A 19,077-nucleotide genomic window follows, 5' to 3' on the forward strand; every position below is an offset into this window, starting at 1 on the left:
GGAAAGTTTTGGGAGAGACAGGTATAACATGGCTCACTGACCTTTTCAATAGGATTTTGAAAACGAAGAAGATGCCAAATGAGTGGCGAACGAGCACTTTGGTGCCTATCTACAAGAATAAGGGCGACGTACAAAATTGCATGAACTATAGGGGTATTAAGCTAATGAGTCATACAATGAAGCTCTAGGAGAGAGTCATTGAGCATAGATTGAGGCAAGAGACACGGGTTTCGGACAACCAATTCGAGTTCATGCCAGGGCGCTCAACCATGGAGGCAATCTATCTCTTACGAAGATTGATGGAAAGATATAGAGATGGGAAAAAGGATTTACACATGGTCTTTATAGATTTGGAAAAAGCGTATGATAGGGTCCTAAGAGACATTCTTTAGAGGATTTTAGAGAAGAAAGGAGTACGAGTAGCATATATCCAAGCTATAAATGATATGTATGAAGGAGCAAAGACTGCCGTAAGAACTCATGAAGGACAAACCGAAAGCTTTCCCATAACTGTAGGATTACATCAAGGCTCATCCTTAAGTCCTTACCTTTTTGCGTTGGTAATGGATGAGTTAATAGGACATTTCAAGATGATATTCCTTGGTGTATGCTTTTCGCAGACGATATAGTGTTGATAGATGAAACTCAGGAAGGGGTAAATGCAAAGCTTAACCTTTGGAGAGAAGTGTTGGAATCTAAAGGTCTTCGCCTAAGCCGATCAAAGACAAAATATATGGAGTGCAAGTTCAGTGCAAATGGAGGTCAAAACGAGTTAGGGGTGAGGATCGGAGATCAAGAAATACCAAAGAGCGACCGTTTTCGTTACCTAGGATCTATCTTGCAAAAGAACGGAGAATTAGATGGAGATCTCAACCATAGAATACAAGCTGGATGGATGAAGTGGAAGAGTGCATCCGGCGTGTTGTGTGACCGTCGTATGCCACTGAAGCTCAAGGGAAAATTTTATAGGATGGCAATAAGGCCGGCGATGCTGTATGGCACAGAATGTTGGGCGGTGAAGCATCAACACGTACACAAAATGGGTGTAGCGGAGATGAGGATGCTTCGTTGGATGTGTGGGCACACGAGAAAGGATAAGATTAGGAATGAGGATATCCGGGGTAAAGTAAGAGTAGCCGAAATTGAAGGAAAGATGAGAGAAAATCGGTTACGATGGTTTGGACATGTGCAAAGAATGCCTACTGACGCTCCGATTAGAAGATGCGACTATGGGACAGAGGTTCAGGGCCGAAGGGGTAGAGGAAGACCTAGGAAAACTTTGGAAGAGACCCTAAGAAAAGACTTAGAGTACTTGGATCTAACGGAGGACATGACACAGGACAGAACACAATGGCGTGCTAAGATTCATATAGCCGATCCCACTCAGTGACTTGGATTTTCCAAGTCTCAAACCGAGAAGTTTTCCTCACTCAGGAAATTAAGGGAACACTACCTCAACCTACATGCTCCACTCACAAAGCTTCAACATACAAGCTTCAACAAAAGAAAATTCAAAGAACTTAGCGAAGAAGGCTTTGGTGTATTTAACACAATACGTTGAAATGAAGGAAAACTTATTTATTGTTAGCCCTGATAAGTTACAAATATGTACATATACATGAGTCAAAATAAACAAACAAGAGGGAGCTTTCACAAAGGTTGTTTAGGAGAAGTCTCAGCAGTCGGTAGAGCCCCAGAAAGAAAAGGCACCGGAGGGGGATCATTCGGAGCCTCAGTACTGGACAGAACCCTAGAAGGAGGAGGCATCAGAGGTTGATCATTTGTAGCTTCATTACGCGATACAGCCCCAGAAGACGAAGGCAATAAATGCCTTTGGAACAAACCCACAAATCTCTAATGATCAAGTAAAACCTGATCATCAGATTCCTTCATCTGGTCAAGCTTCCTCTTCATGTTTGTAGCATAGTCATGTGCGAGCCGATGCAACTGTTTATTCTCATGCTTGAGCCCTCTAATCTCCTGTTTGAGACTCATCACTTCAGCCGCCAATGATTCAACTTGGCGGGTTCGAGCAAATAGGCGTTGGGCCATATTAGACACAAAACCTGAACACTGAACACTGAGAGCCAGATAATCCTTAACAGCCAACTCATCAGACTGTTTGGAAAGTAGTCTGTTATCTTTGGGAGTGAGAAGGTTCCTGGCCACTACCACAGCGGTCATATCATTCTTCATCACGGAATCCCCAACGGTAAGAGGACCAGTAGGGGAGACGAATGATGGGCGCCATATGTTGTCTGGAGAAGGCGGGGCTGCCTCTTCAACAAGGTTCAAGTCAAAACGACGGTCGGAGGGGCCATACATTTTCAAAGGTGTTGAAGAGAGAAGAGGTCGGACAAATCAAGATTTTAGAAGTGTAAGAATGGAGCTTCTACTGGTAGAGATTCAAGTGTGCTTTGGAACTTAATGCCAGCCCCTATAAAAATCTGCACTCGACGAAGCTTCAGAAATCAAAGAGGCGCCTGCTCAGAAATCGAAGAGGCGTTTGCTTTCTCAAAAGCTGGGCTGCTCAAAGACCACGAGGGTCGATCTCAGAAATCGAAGAGGCGTTGGCTTTCTCAAAAGCTGGGCTGCTCAAAGACCACGAAGGCCGATCTCAGAAATCGAAGAGGCTTGCTTTCTCAAAAGCTGGGCTACTCAGAGACTACGATGGCCGATCTCAGAAATCGAAGAGGCACATACTTGTCCAGCCTTGTCAGCACCTGTCACATGCACACTCAGCTTTGCGGAAATTATGGGCATTCTGTCGAAGATTTCTGGTGAAGTAGAAAGCACATGAATCGTACTGTTCAATCACCCACTTCCCACACGCAACAGTAGCTCATGGGTACCACAGATAACTTTGCCAAAGTTATCTGACAAAGTTGAGACACGTGAAGCTTGCAGCTCCCACTACATCGCTCTGACCAAGAAGGGTAAAAGAATAGCAAAGAAACAACACTAACAAAGTTTAGACACATAAATTTTGAAGGTCTAGCTACCATATTATTACCCACAAGGGTAAAGGAACAGTACCACTGCTGGATAATTGGAAGGTCCCGGTGTGTCAACCTCTGTACTTCGTGGCACGGTAGACTAGCAAACATGCCCAACCTTTACTCACATTCGAGAAAACACTCCCAATAAGATTGCTTGCTCCAAAATCGAAGAGGCACCGCCTTCCGAATCTCGAGAGCCAGACTCCCAACATGATTACTTTCTCAAAAATCGAAGAGAGGGTAAAGGAACAGTACCACTGCTGGATAATTGGAAAGTCCCTGTGTGTCAACTTCTGTGCTTCGTGGCAAGGTAGACTAGAAAACATGCCCAACCTTTACTCACATTCGAGAAAACACTCCCAACAAGATTGCTTGCTCCAAAATCGAAGAGGCACCGCCCTCCGAATCTCGAGAGCCAGACTCCCAACATGATTACTTTCTCAAAAATCGAAGAGAGGGTAAAGGAACAGTACCACTGCTGGATAATTGGAAAGTTCCTGTGTGTCAACCTCTGTGCTTCGTGGCAATGCAGACTAGCAAACATGCCCAACCTTTACTCACATTCGAGAAAACACTCCCAACAAGATTGCTTGCTCCAAAATCGAAAAGGCACCGCCCTCCGAATCTCGAGAGCCAGACTCCCAACATGATTACTTTCTCAAAACTCGAAGAGTCACCGCTCTCCGAATCTCGAGAGCCAGACCCCCAGCAAGATTGCTTTCTCAAAAATCGAAGAGGCATCGTTCTTCGAATCTCGAGAGCCAGATCCCCGACATGATTGCTTGTTCGAAAACCGAAGAGGCACCACTTTCCCAACTTCAAGAGCTGGATCTCCTTGGATAAAGCTTGTCTGTAATCTTCACACGCAACATCAGCTTTCCAGATACCACAGACCACTTTTTCAAAGTGCTCTGACAGAGTTAAAACATATGAAGCTGGCAACTCCCACTACCGTGCTATGACCAAGCAAGGTAAAGGAATAGCATTATTACTTGATGTTAGGGAAACTCTTATATATGCCGACCTCCATCCCCAACGGACAGGCAGACCTGCAAAAATGCTCAACCCTTCCTCTTATCTGAGAGGGCACTCCCAACGAAGCCTTTCGAAATATTCAGCTTTCTTTCCCCCCGATAATACCTCTGCAAACAAGCTATACTAAAGCAAGAATATCTCATATCATCAGGGTTAAAAGCAAGAGTATCCCATATCATGCTTTTTCCTTGTCTTTTCCTTTGGCCTTGTTATTACCTGCAAGACAAGGAGAAAGAGAGCAATCAGTCAGCACTTGGAATCAAGCTTCCAGCCAGGAACTGACTGCCTGGAACCCCTTACCTGAGTACTTACCTGGCATTGCTCTCGAGTACTCATCTTCAACATCTTATGCTTCCAGGGAAGATATCGCATCTGCCTGAGGAACAGATAGGGCAAGTGAGAATGATACAAAGAAGCATGTGGAGACAAGCGTAACAGCACACGTGCCGATACATCCACTACTCTGTTAAAAGCAAAAGTATTCCATACCAGTAGGGTCGAACGTACTCTAGATTTGATGGACTTGTTTTGACCCTCAAATTCTTCAGTCGACCTTATACTCTGGAGGAAACCATAAAACCCTACATCCCAGTTCAAGAATAAGCCTGTGGAAAGTTACTTCTTCAAAAGCAAAAGTATCCCATATCATCTCTTCTCATTTTTCTTCTCTTTATCCTTCATGCTGCCTGCAAGATAGGGAGAATGTGAACAATCAGCCGGAGCTCTGATTGCTTACCTTGTCTGTCACCTCTTTCAGCAGATCCCTTAGCTCGGCGACTTGGGGGACTCCTACTACATGGTTTGTATCGCGCTTGACCAAGCCTGAAACTACAAGTAAGCTTCAAGTGAAATTGATACATTACCTTGTGCATCTCCACCAGTTAAAGATACCACCCCTGGATGGAGGAATAGTACTTCCAGAGAAGATGCCACATCTACCTATGAGACAGATAAGGCAAGTCAAGACGATACCACACCCCGGTACTTAGAAGTTTCGTGATTACGAGATCATTCTCCCACAATATTTCCTAATGTCATTTGTACTAAATCATTCACTTGTACTCACTAAAGGAGAGCTTGAACCTATGTACTTATGTAAACCCTTCACAATTAATGAGAACTCCTCTATTCCGTGGACGTAGCCAATCTGGGTGAACCACGTACATCTTGTGTTTGCTTTCCTATCTCTATCCATTTATATACTTATCCACACTAATGACCGGAGCAATCTAGCGAAGATCACAAAAAGCGACCGTTTTCGCTACCTAGGATCTATCTTGCAAGAGAACGGAGAATTAGATGGAGATCTCAACCATAGAATACAAGCTGGATGGATGAAGTGTAAGAGTGCATCCGGCGTGTTGTGTGACCGTCGTAGGCCACTGAAGCTCAAGGGAAAATTTTATAGGACGGCAATAAGGCTAGCGATGTTGTATGGCACAGAATGTTGGACGGTGAAGCATCAACACTTACACAAAATGTGTGTAGCGGAGATGAGGATGCTTCGTGGGATGTGTGGGCACACGAGAAAGGATAAGATTGGGAATGAGGATATCCGAGGCAAAGTAGGAGTAGTCGAAATTGAAGGAAATATGAGAGAAAATCGGTTCCGGTGGTTTGGACATGTGCAAAGAAGGCCTACTGACGCTCCGGTTCGAAAATGTGACTACGGGACAGAGGTTCAGGGCCGAAGGGGTAAAGGAAGACCTAGGAAAACTTTGGAAGAGACCCTAAGAAAAGACTTGAGTACTTGGATCTAACGGAGGACATGACACAAAACCGAGTGCAATGGCGTTCTAGGATTCATATAGCCGACCCCACTTAGTGGGAAAAGGCTTTGTTGTTGTTGTTGTTGTATCAGAATAGATTCAACGCCCAAGAACACTAAATTACCTCGGATCTCAATACATCAAAACCCTAAAGGAGTCCTCTGCAGCTCGAATTCGGACTGGACGAGTGGAAAACGAGTCAAAATCGTATTGAAAGAAATATATCTCTAAAATTGTGGCTTCTAACCTCTAGCTCAGATCAAATCAACGAAAAAGCGATGGGAGAGAGAGCTCTCAACGAGCGGATAATTTATTTTTTCTTTTTACGCTTCGTAAATATACATCCCAAATTATTTATGTTTTGGACTGATATAAGTTTTTTATTTATTTAAAAATAAAATAAAACTTATTCACATGACAGGTGATGTAATAGTTATTTTTTTCTTTGTTTTTGCATCTATAATAGGGAATTTTAACGAAAAACTCTCGGTACTGTTCACTTTAACGAAAAACCAAATTTTCACACTAAAAAGTCAATCCTGGTAATATTCAGTTTACCCTTTATTTTGTCCTTATCATTAAAACTCAAAGTTTTCAAGTCATTTTCATTAGTTTTCCTTTTATAATATTACTCGGGGTTTATATTTCTGTTTTTAATCTTCGAAAAGAGAGGAGTTACATTAAACGTGTCTAACCAAGATGCGAATTGCTTTCTGGAACCAATCGGATAGAAACTTCTTCTTGGGCGAGCTAGTTGTTCTAGAGGTATGCTTCAGCAAAGGGGTTAAATGAGGTGAGATATCGCTTTTACTTGCTAGCATATATGGAAAGCTAGGTGTAATATGCAATTCAACTAGCAACCAATTCATCCTACGCAGGTTATATTGGCCATCTCTTTGTCGGTCTCTACATTCAAAGAAGTTAGTGGTGTTCCTCTCACTTCGCCACCACCTAGTGTGCTAGAACCGTTGGTTGGTGTTCGTTGGTCTCTTCCGTGTTCGGGTTTCGTTAAGATAAATGTGGATGCAAGCTAGGGATCTTGTGATGGTCAGGGATTTACGGGAGTTATGGCTCGGGATGAGGAAGGAATGTTTCTTGTAGCTTGTAGATCAGGTGTGAAGGCTACTAGTGTGGCTTTGGGAAGGGCCTTGGCAATCTTGCACGGGTGTATGCTTGGTGAGAGGATGGGTTGGAATCAGATTATTGTGGAGTCCGACTCTTTGGAAACGATTTCTTGCCTTAGGGACATGGCTAAGAAAGGCAGTTGGGATGCCTTCCCCTCTCTACTGAAGTGTTGTAGATTGGGAAAGGAGTTTCTTGAATGCCATTGATCTTGGGTTCTAAGACCGGCCAATTCGGCAGCGAACCATTTGGCGTTGCAAAGTTGTAGGGAAATATGTGATCATGTGTAGGTTGATAGACCCCCATCTTCCTTGGTTCATGTTTTGTGTAACGATGGAGGGACGCTCTATCATTAGATGCAGTGTCGTAATAACACTGTGACCTCCTCGCACTACTCTTTTCAAGTAGTTATTGGTTGTTTGCCTCGCTGAAGGCTCTCTTTGTACTGCTTTGGCATCTTTGCCCGGTTATTGATATTTCCTGATTACCAAAAAAAAAAAAAAAAGTAGTCTTGGAAAGGCCTCGTTCATGTGAAGTCTCATATATCGTTTATATGTGTTGTGATGATCAAGAGCAATGGCTAGGGATGAGCAAAATACCCATAAGTTTGGGTAACCGCGGTTATCCTCCTATTTAAAGTTCACGGTTATAATTAACCAGAAAACCAGCCCAGCTAACCAGAAAACCAGCAGCAAGCGGGCCGTGGCAGAGAACCAGCCTAGCTAACCAGAAAACTGGTGTAAACGGACCAGGGCTTCAAGCCCGTGACAGTGACAAGCCCAGCATGGCTTCAGGCATGCGGGTTGTGGGTCGGGTTCTAAACTAGGGCTTTCATGCCCGTGAAATAGCCATTATAGGCCAAGGCCTGGTTGAATGTTGAGGGAAGGCAACAAGCCCAGAGGGCTGCACAAAGGTCCAAATTAGTGTCCCAAGGTCTATCCCCACAATGGTGCTAAAAATTACCTAATTTTTTTTCGAACCTAGGGTTTAAAACCCTAATTGCTTCTAATTTATAAATATACTTTGACTCACATATTCCACATAGCAAATATAATTGCGTAATGCATGAAACAAATATATATATATAGACAAATATATAAACATATACAATATATATATCGTAAGGAAAATATGAACATAGAGGGGTTCATGCATCATGGAAATGTTTTCATGCTTCAAGGTCAAATATCTTACTTTATTTTAAGCATACCTGATTGGCAAAAAACAATAAAAGCTTTTGAATTTGTAGGAGATCTTTCTTGGAGAGCTGGAATTGCATCTCTAATGCGGTATATCACGTTTAACACAAAAAAAAATTAAATTGAATCAATAGCATGTAGATCAATTCAAAATAATAAATTAATCATAAAATAATGATTAAAACATAATACCCCCTAATTAAAGATCAAACTCTCTTTAGTGCAGGGTCAAGAGCGTGCTGATAACGTGTTGTAGGCATAATTGACTAAACGATTATGGAGGCCATAGAGAGAGAGAGAAAGGTGCGACAATAGTAGAGAGAAGAGAGAGATGTGTAATTGTAAGGTGTGTGTCTATTCCACCCCATTATGCCTTTATTTATAGTAATAGGGAAGGTTAATTCCTTACCCTTTTAGGATTACAACTATTAATAGGTAATCAACTCCTAGTAGGAATATAAGAGATATTCCTAGATCTACTAGAATTTACACAATAACATTTCTAATCTAATAGGACTACAACAGTTCCTTGTTTCTATCCCCTTATAATGAATACTTTTATTTAAACTTGTATTTCACCTAAGTTGTCAGTCGTTAAATTAATGGTATTTAAAGTTAATGGTAATTTAAAAACACAATAAAAGATATCATTTGAAAATCTAACCCTATTTCATTTATTTGAGTCCAACTCAAAACTGCTCTGTTGCTTTTTTGTGACCTATTTACTTTAGCGTTCTTAATTTTGACTTAATTTATTTTTTATTAAGGATATAATTTAAAGAGTTAATATTGTTAATGGGGTTTAAATAAATAGTTAAGGCCATCTCTAACCGAGGGCTGGCCAGAGGGCTCGTTTTAGTCCTCTGGCCCTCCAAGATTCTCCAAGATATTAATATTTTAATGAACAGTACATGGCCATATTTGCCTCCGTCTCCAACCGAGGGCCAGAGGGCTCGTTTTAGCCCTGTCACAAAAAATTGTCTCCAACCGAGGGTCAAAGGGCCATAAGGCCAAACATAATTTATTATTTAAAACCTACAACTAAAATGTTGTTTAAGTTTCATGTTGTATAATTTTTATGTTGGTTAATGTTATTTAATGTTGTTTCATATTGTTTAATGTTGTTTCATGTTACTTAATTTAATTTAATGTTGTATAATGGCTTAGGAAGTTATAGGAAAAAAATAGAATTTAAAAAAAATATGAAACAAATTTTGTCAAATAGAAGTTATAGGAAAAAAATGGAATTTAAAAAAAAATATGAAACAAATTTTGTGAAATAGAAGTTATAGGAAAAAATGGAATTTAAAAAACAATATGAAAAAAATTTTGTGAAATAGAAGTTATAGGAAAAAAAAATATGAAACAAATTTTGTGAAATATAAGTTATAGGGAAAAAATGGAATTTAAAAAAAATATGAAACAAAATTTGTGAAATAGAAGTTATAGGAAAAAAATGGAATTTAAAAACAAATATGAACCAAATTTTGTGAAATAGAAGTTATAGGAAAAAATAGAAGTTATATGAAAAATTTTGTAAATAAAAAATAATAATAACGTAAAAAAAAAATTAAATCAAATGCAACGGCTAGTAGCCGTTTCATTTGAATTTTTTTTTAAAACAATCATGTCGGTTATAACTGACAGGAATACACTATTATTTAGTATATTAAATAATAGTATGTATTCATGTCGGTTATAACCGACATGAATAACAAAACTATAAAAAAAAAATAGCCAGCCAGCCAGCCCTTTGGTCCTTTGAAATTCCGTGGGGCCCTCCCAGATTCTCGAGCCCTCTAGCCTAGCCCTCGGTTGGAGACGGTTTTAGGGCTATTTTCGGTCCTCTGACCCTCTGGACCCTTCGGTTAGAGATGGCCTAAGTGTCGACAAATTAGATAGATCACAAAAAATTGTAAATGCAAAGTTTTTTTTTTTTTTAACAAACGAAATTATTTACACTAAGGGAGGGGGTGGGCTAAGCCTCACAATAGACTAGCAATAATGTGATTCAAATTCGTATTTGGCGAGAATCGAACCTATGACCTCTCACTTACAAATGAAGAAGAATATCACTAGGTCATAATATTAAATGACAGGTGCAAAAGATTTAAACTCCATCTATTCATATACTACCGTCAACCTTTATGGCTATCTTATTAAATAAATAATGCTAAGTAGACCGTCAATTTAAATTATATTTTAAAAACCATGTAAAGTAATCATTAATAATTAAATTATTACTTAAACGTTGTTAAAGTAATAATTTAATTTAATTCCTATCGTCTATTTAGTCTAAAAAAATTAATCTATCTATCATCAGTCATTTAATTTCTTGGTTGCCTGCATAACCGGTTCATTACACTCCATTTTCATTTCTTGGTTGCCTTCCTTGCCCAACACAACACCAACGAACATCAAAGGAATCAACAGGCAGCAAGGCGACGTCGTTTCAAACTTCACAGGATTGGGCGGAGGAGGTATTGTTGTAGATGGAAGCTTCACGGAGTAACTCGGAAATTCCGAACCTGAACCCTAGCCCGAGAAGAAACCCGATTCCGATTCCGTCTGCATCGCTGAGGTGGCCCACCATAGACGGCCCACTAGGTCTGTCAGAGGAAGAGTCAGTGAGCTACGCGCGTAGATTCTACAAGTTCGGCTTCGCTCTGCTCCCTTGGCTTTGGGCTCTCAACTGCTTCTACTTCTGGCCCGTCCTCCGCCACTCCCGCTCCTTCCCTCGCATTCACCACTGTATGCCACTCTCTCTCTCTGCCATTTGATTTTTCTGTCGGACTTTTTAATCTGTTATTAGTAACAATTTTCCTAATTTAGATTTGCGTTGTGGTTGTTGATTGAGGGAAAATTAAGCAAACAAAGTTTTTATGTTGGAGATCATTTCTGGATTTCTTAGGTTTCTATTCTGTTTTGATAATGTTAGATTGAATTTCCGACGCAGTTGGTTTAGGGCTTGTTTGGAACTGCACTGACAGTAGAATCACATTGAAAATTTTAATAAAAATACAAGTGCTTCCTCTTCTAGAAAGCACTTCAAGTGCCCTTTTGAACTTAGAAGCGCTTCTAACTTTTTCTGCCAAATATGGTCAGAAGTGCTTGTGGTGATCTGGAAGCGCTTTAAATTATTTTGAAGGCACTTCCTTATAGGTCCTTAGTTTTTCATGTCACTACTTTGGACTATGAAGGAATTAGGTGCTGTTCAAGCTTCTTCCATTTTGTTTTCATTTTTTGATACCAGAAATTCCCCAAACTGACTGGGTGGAAAATCCTACAACTTTTGGGAGGCAGGAAACTCCAGCAAATAATTGACCTTGATCAAACACTAGACCATGTGGCCCCCTCGCTCGACTTAACCCGTGTTGTTTTTCCAAAGCTTCTCCCATTTATAAGCAATTATAATGAAATTCAAACTTTCTGAAACATCTACCGCAGCAAATAGTGATTTTTATGTATTCTCTTTGCCAAAGGAGTTTTTACTGGCCTGTTGTTACAAAAGAGGGGAAGTTGGTGAATGCTGCCTGCATCGACTAAGCTTTATTAGTTTCTTGAAAGAAATTGCAGAATGTTGAATGTGAGGAACCAATTTCAGATATTTTGTTTCTGGTTTCTCTTTTACTATCTGGTTCGATGATTTATGTTAGGAGGTGAAGTATTAATTATGGAGCTGAGAAAATTTTGACATGGTTTGCACACTTCTAATTTCCTCGAGGTCGCTTTGCACACCATATTGAATTATGTCTTTTGTTCTAAAGTGGTTCTATGAAGCAGTGTTTTTAAGTTTTCATCTAAAGTACCATACAATCAGTTCTAGTTCAAAATTTCAAACTAAAAGAGCATTTTGGTGAATAATTATCTGGTGTTTCTCATTCATGAGACAGTTGCTAAGAAAAGCACTTAGGTGAACAATTGTCATCGGAGAAGGTTTATGCGTTCAGGGGTTATTATCCCAAGATAATATTTTGATTGAGCTAGATGAAACATTAAGTTTTCAATTTTGTAAATGTTGTTTTGCAATGGAGAGTGGCTTATGTTATTCGGCTAGACTGAAATATGAGAAGTTAAAAAGGGGGAAAGATGTTTTCTCCCTCCTAGGAATGTCAGAGGTGATTACAACTTGAATTAACAATATGTATAAATTAAATCGCTATGATCCAGTCAGGATGGCCGAGTGGTCTAAGGCGCCAGACTCAAGTTCTGGTCCTCTAACGAGGGCGTGGGTTCAAATCCCACTTCTGACATTTACTTTTGGAATCTAAAGGTCTTCGCCTAAGCCGATCAAAGACAGAATATATGGAGTGCAAGTTCAGTGCAAATGGAGGCCAAAACGAGTTAGGGGTGAGGATCGGAGATCAAGAAATACCAAAAAGCGACCGTTTTCGTTACCTAGGATCTATCTTGCAAAAGAACGGAGAATTAGATGGAGATCTCAACCATAGAATACAAGCTGGATGGATGAAGTGGAAGAGTGCATCCGGTGTGTTGTGTGACCGCCGTATGCCATTGAAGCTCAAGGGAAAATTTTATAGGACGGCAATAAGGCCGGCGATGCTGTATGGCACAGAATGTTGGGCGGTGAAACATCAACACGTACACAAAATGGGTGTAGCGGAGATGAGGATGCTTCGTTGGATGTGTGGGCACACGAGAAAGGATAAGATTAGGAATGAGGATATCCGGGGTAAAGTAGGAGTAGCCGAAATTGAAGGAAAGATGAGAGAAAATCGGTTACGGTGGTTTGGACATGTGCAAAGAAGGCCTACTGACGCTCCGATTAGAAGATGCGACTATGGGACAGAGGTTCAGGGCCGAAGGGGTAGAGGAAGACCTAGGAAAACTTTGGAAGAGACTCTAAGAAAAGACTTAGAGTACTTGGATCTAACGGAGGACATGACACAGGATCGAGCACAATGGCGTTCTAAGATTCATATAGCCGATCCCACTCAGTGACTTGGATTTTCCAAGTCTCCAATCGAGAAGTTTTCCTCACTCGGGAAATTAAGGGAACACTACCCCAACCTACATGCTCCACTCAGAAAGCTTCAACATACAAGCTTCAACAAAAGAAAATTCAAAGAACTTAGCGAAGAAGGCTTTGGTGTATTTAACACAAAACGTTGAAATGAAGGAAAGCTTATTTATTGATATCCCCGATCAGCTACAAATATGTACATATACATGAGTCAAAATAAACACACAAGACGGAGCCTTCACAAAGGTTGCTTAGGAGAAGTCTCAGCAGTCGGTAGAGCCCCAGAAAGAGAAGGCACCGGAGGGGGATCATTTGGAGCCTCAGTACTGGACAGAACCCTAGAAGGAGGAGGCATCAGAGGTTGATCATTCGGAGCTTCATTACGCGGTACAGCCCCAGAAGACGAAGGCAATAAATGCCTTTGGAACAAACCCACAAATCTCTGATGATCAAGTAAAACCTGACCATCAGTTTCCTTCATCTGGTCAAGCTTCCTCTTCATGTTTGTAGCATAGTCATGTGCGAGCCGGTGCAACTGTTTATTCTCATGCTTGAGCCCTCTAATCTCCTGTTTGAGACTCATCACTTCAGCCGCCAAGGATTCAACTTGGCGGGTTCGAGCAAATAGGCGTTGGGCCATATTAGACACAGAACCTGCACACTGAACACTGAGAGCCAACGAATCCTTAACAGCTAACTCATCAGACCGTTTGGAAAGTAGTCTGTTATCTTTGGGAGTGAGAAGGTTCCTGGCCACCACCGCAGCGGTCATATCATTCTTCATCACGGAATCCCCAACGGTAAGAGGACCAGTAGGGGAGACGAAGGATGGGCGCCATATGTTGTCTGGAGAAGGCGGGGCTGCCTCTTCAACAAGGTTCAAGTCAAAACGACGGTCGGAGGGGCCAGACATTTTCAAAGGTGTTGAAGAGAGAAGAGGTCGGACAAATCAAGATCTTAGAAGTGCAAGAATGAAGCTTCTACTGGTGGAGATTCAAGTGTGCTTTGGAACTTAATGTCAGCCTCTATAAAAATCTGCACTCGACGGAGCTTCGGAAATCGAAGAGGCGCCTGCTCAGAAATCGAAGAGGCGTTTGCTTTCTCAAAAGTTGGGCTGCTTAGAGATCACGAGGGTTGATCTCAGAAATCGAAGAGGCGTTTGCTTTCTCAAAAGTTGGGCTTCTCAAAGACCACGAAGGCCGATCTCAGAAATCGAAGAGGCGCTCGCTTTCTCAAAAGCTGGGCTCCCCAGAGACCACGAGGGTCGATCTCAGAAATCGAAGAGGCACCTACTTTTCCAGCCTTGTCAGCACCCGTCACACGCACACTCAGCTTTGCAGAAATTATGGGCATTCTGTCGAAGACTTCTGGGGAAGTAGAAAACACATGAATCTTACTGTTCAATCACCCACTTCCCACACGCAACAATAGCTCATGGGTACCACAGATAACTTTGCCAAAGTTCTCTGCCAAAGTTGAGCACGTGAAGCTTGCAGCTCCCACTACATCGCTCTGACCAAGAAGGGTAAAAGAATAGCAAAGAAACAGCACTAACAAAGTTTAGACCCATAAATTTTGAAGGTCTAGCTACCATATTATTACCCACAAGGGTAAAGGAACAGTACTATTGCTGGATAATTGGAAAGTCCCTGTGTGTCAACCTCTGTGCTTCGTGGCAAGGTAGACTAGCAAACTTGCCCAACCTTTACTCACATTCGAGAAAACACTCCCAATAAGATTGCTTGCTCCAAAATCGAAGAGGCACCGTCCTCCGAATCTCGAGAGCCAGACTCCCAACATGACTACTTTCTTAAAAATCGAAGAGAGGGTAAAGGAACAGTACCATTGCTGGATAATTGGAAAGTCCCTGTGTGTCAACCTCTGTGCTTCGTGGCAAGGTAGACTAGCAAACATGCCCAACCTTTACTCACATTCGAGAAAACACTTCCAACAAGATTGCTTGCTCCAAAATCGAAGAGGCACCGCCCTCCGAATCTCGAGAGCCAGACTCCCAACGTGATTACTTTCTCAAAAATCGAAGAGACTGCTCCCCGAATCTTCGAGAGCCAGACCCCCAGCATGATTGCTTTCTCAAAAATCGATGAGGCATCGTTCTCCGAATCAATCGAAGAGGCGCTCGCTTTCTCAAAAGCTGGGCTGCTCAGAGACCACGAGGGCCGATCTCAGAAATCGAAGAGGCACCTACTTTTCTAGCCTTGTCAGCACCTGTCACACGCACACTTAGCTTTGCAGAAATTATGGGCATTCTGTCGAAGACTTCTGGTGAAGTAGAAAGCACATGAATCTTACTGTTCAATCACCCACTTCCCACACGCAACAATAGCTCATGGGTACCACAGATAACTTTGCCAAAGTTCTCTGCCAAAGTTGAGCACGTGAAGCTTGCAGCTCCCACTACATCGCTCTGACCAAGAAAGGTAAAAGAATAGCAAAGAAACAGCACTAACAAAGTTTAGACACATAAATTTTGAAGGTCTAGCTACCATATTATTACCCACAAGGGTAAAGGAACAGTACCACTGCTGGATAATTGGAAAGTCCCTGTGTGTCAACCTCTGTGCTTCGTGGCAAGGTAGACTAGCAAACATGCCCAACCTTTACTCACTTTCGAGAAAACACTCCCAACAAGATTGCTTGCTCCAAAATCGAAGAGGCACCGTCCTCCGAATCTCGAGAGCCAGACTCCCAACATGACTACTTTCTCAAAAGCGAAGAGAGGGTAAAGGAACAGTACCATTGCTGGATAATTGGAAAGTCTCTGTGTGTCAACCTTTGTGCTTCGTGGCAAGGTAGACTAGCAAACATGCCCAACCTTTACTCACATTCGAGACAACACTCCCAACAGGATTGCTTGCTCCAAAATCGAAGAGGCACCGCCCTCCGAATCTCGAGAGCCAGACTCCCAACATGATTACTTCCTCAAAAATCGAAGAGACACTGCTCTACGAATCTCGAGAGCCAGACCCCCAGCATGATTGCTTTCTCAAAAATCGAAAAGGCATCGTTCTCCGAATCTCGAGAGCCAGATACCACAGACCACTTTTTCAAAGTGCTCTGACAGAGTTAAAACATGTGAAACTGGCAGCTCCCACTACCGTGCTATGACCAAGCAGGGTAAAGGAATAGCATTACTACTTGTTGTTAGGGAGACTCCTATATATGTCGACCTCCATCCCCAACGGACAGGCAGACCTGCAAAAATGCTCAACCTTTCATCATATCTGAGAGGGCACTCCCAACGAAGCCTTTCGAAATATTCAGCTTTCTTTCCCCCCGATAATACCTCTGCAAACAAGCTATACTAGAGCAAGAATATCTCATATCATCAGGGTTAAAAGCAAGAGTATCCCATATCATGCTTTTTCCCTGTCTTTTCCTTTGGCCTTGTTTTTACCTGCAAGACAAGGAGAAAGAGAGCAATCAGTCAGCACTTGGATCAAGCTTCCAGCCAGGAACTGACTGCCTGGAACCCCTTACCTGATTACTTACCTGGCATTGCTCTCGAGTACTCATCTTCAACATCTTATGTTTCCAGGGAAGATTCCGCATCTGCTTGAGGAACAGATAGGGCAAGTGCGAAGGATACAAGGAAGCATGTGGAGACAAGCGTAACAGCACACGTGCCGATACACCCATTACTCGGTCAAAAGCAAAAGTATCCCATATCAGCAGGGTGGAACGTACTCTAGATTTGATGGACTTGTTTTGACCCTCAAATTCTTCAGTCGGCCTTATACTCTGGAGGAAACCAGAAAACCCTCCAGCTCAGTTCAAGAATAAGCCTGTGGAAAGTTACTTCTTCAAAAGCAAAAGTATCTCATATCATCTCTTCTCATTTTTCTTCTCTTTATCCTTCATGCTGCTGCAAGATGGGGAGAAGGTGAACAATCAGTCGGAGCTCTGATTGCTTACCTTGTCTGTCACCTCTTTCAGCAGACCCCCTAGCTCGGCGACTTGGGGGACTCCTACTACATGGTTTGTATCGCGCTTGACCAAGCCTGAGACTACAAGTAAGCTTCAAGTGAAATTGATACATTACCTTGTGCATCTCCACCAGTTAAAGATACCACCCCTGGATGGAGGAAGAGTACTTCCAGAGAAGATGCCACATCTACCTATGAGACAGATAAGGCAAGTCAAGACGACACCACACTCCGATACTTAGAAGTTTCGTGATTACGAGATCATTCTCCCACAATATTTCCTAATGTCATTTGTACTAAATCATTCACTTGTACTCACTAAAGGAGAGCTTGAACCTATGTACTTGTGTAAACCCTTCACAATTAATGAGAACTCTTCTATTCCGTGGACGTAGCCAATCTGGGTGAACCACGTACATCTTGTGTTTGCTTTCCTATCTCTATCCATTTATATACTTATCCACACTAATGACCGGAGCAATCTAGCGAAGATCACAAAAAGCGACCGTTTTCGCTACCTAGGATCTATCTTGCAAGAGAACGGAGAATTAGATGGAGATCTCAACCATAGAATACGAGCTGGATGGATGAAGTGTAAGAGTGCATCCGGCGTGTTGTGTGACCGTCGTAGGCCACTGAAGCTCAAGGGAAAATTTTATAGGACGGCAATAAGGCCAGCGATGTTGTATGGCACAGAATGTTGGGCGGTGAAGCATCAACACGTACACAAAATGGGTGTAGCGGAGATGAGGATGCTTCGTGGGATGTGTGGGCACACGAGAAAGGATAAGATTGGGAATGAGGATATCCGAGGTAAAGTAGGAGTAGCCGAAATTGTAGGAAAGATGAGAGAAAATCGGCTCCGATGATTTGGACATGTGCAAAGAAGGCCGACTGACGCTCCGGTTCGAAGATGTGACTACGGGACAGAGGTTCAGGGCCAAAGGGGTAGAGGAAGACCTAGGAAAACTTTGGAAGAGACTCTAAGAAAAGACTTAGAGTACTTGGATCTAACGGAGGACATGACACAAAACCGAGCGCATTGGCGTTCTAGGATTCATATAGCCGACCCCACTTAGTGGGAAAAGGCTTTGTTGTTGTTGTTGTTGTTGTTGTTGTTGTATAAATTAAATCGCTATTACATCTTTGTTATTTGATTCTTGACATACTCCCATCTAGCTACACGAAACCATTCAATTGCAAATTTCCTTTTGCCGTGATTGTTCAAGAGTAACTGAAAAATATTTAAATAGTTGATGTTAATAGGACTTAAAAGAAAATACTCTTGATGATTTGACCTCCCCAATTCTTTTATCCTGCCTAGATGGTACTGACATGATGTTTTCAAATAGATGTGTTTGGTTGTTGCTACCGATCAGTTGTTTTTAAAGCAAGTGTTTCGGGTGTTTTCATATAAGATATAAGTGCTCAATGACTGAATAGATGTGCTAGGTTGTTTGCGGTGTAAAATTTGAGCTTCTTATTACATCATGCCATGAAGTATATGTAATTGTTTGACTTTCTGGAACTTATATTAACTATGGAGCTTCTGTTTTTGGCTGTTGTTTTTTGATAAAATTCTCTTATTGCAGATGTTTTAAGATCAGCAGTTGGATTCACGGTATTTACTGCTCTTCTCTTGTCATGGGCACTTACATTTGCTATTGGAGGGGAGCACCTTTTCGGCCATGTTTGGGATCAACTCGTTATGTACAATCTCGCTGACAGACTTGGCTTGACAGGTTGGAGCTAAGTCTATGCCTTCTCCTTCGAACTTCACCATTATGAAACACTTCCTCTGTGTCTACTCTTTTTTCTTCGTCAAACATTTGCATTAGGTTACCGAAAGAGGACAGGCTGTTTGATTGTTAAAACAATCAGTGATGTTATATAAGCACTTGGTTAAATGTCAGATACATTTGTAACAAGTTAAGATTTCGATCTCAGACCTAGATCATTTTTCCGCTTCTGGCTACTCAAAAGTTGAATGAACAGTTATAAATCAATGCCCATGATACAACTTAC

The 19,077-nt window shown here is 41.7% G+C and overlaps 1 protein-coding gene and 1 non-coding gene across 2 annotated transcripts; both read left to right on the plus strand.

Moving 5' to 3' along the window:
• The first annotated feature begins 10,463 nt into the window (after positions 1-10,463).
• On the plus strand, positions 10,464-19,058 carry LOC103408952 (probable gamma-secretase subunit PEN-2). Its single transcript, XM_029095015.2, has 2 exons — positions 10,464-10,875; positions 18,645-19,058. The coding sequence occupies exons 1-2, from the start codon at positions 10,617-10,619 to the stop codon at positions 18,803-18,805; spliced, it is 420 nt and encodes a 139-aa protein (XP_028950848.1). The 5' UTR covers positions 10,464-10,616; the 3' UTR covers positions 18,806-19,058.
• Positions 12,294-12,377, plus strand: TRNAL-CAA (transfer RNA leucine (anticodon CAA)). Its single transcript has one exon. It is a non-coding gene; the product is annotated as a tRNA-Leu (tRNA).
• Positions 19,059-19,077: the final 19 nt, after the last annotated feature.

Source organism: Malus domestica, chromosome 02, assembly GCF_042453785.1.
Source record: "Malus domestica chromosome 02, GDT2T_hap1".
NCBI classification, from domain to species: Eukaryota; Viridiplantae; Streptophyta; class Magnoliopsida; order Rosales; family Rosaceae; genus Malus; species Malus domestica.

Excerpts from the sequence above, each read along its gene's own strand:
- LOC103408952 (XM_029095015.2), top strand. The coding sequence starts at position 10,617 with ATGGAAGCTTCACGGAGTAACTCGGAAATTCCGAACCTGAACCCTAGC. Across the intron at positions 10,876-18,644 it reads CTTCCCTCGCATTCACCACT|ATGTTTTAAGATCAGCAGTT; the intron begins GTATGCCACTCT and ends CTCTTATTGCAG.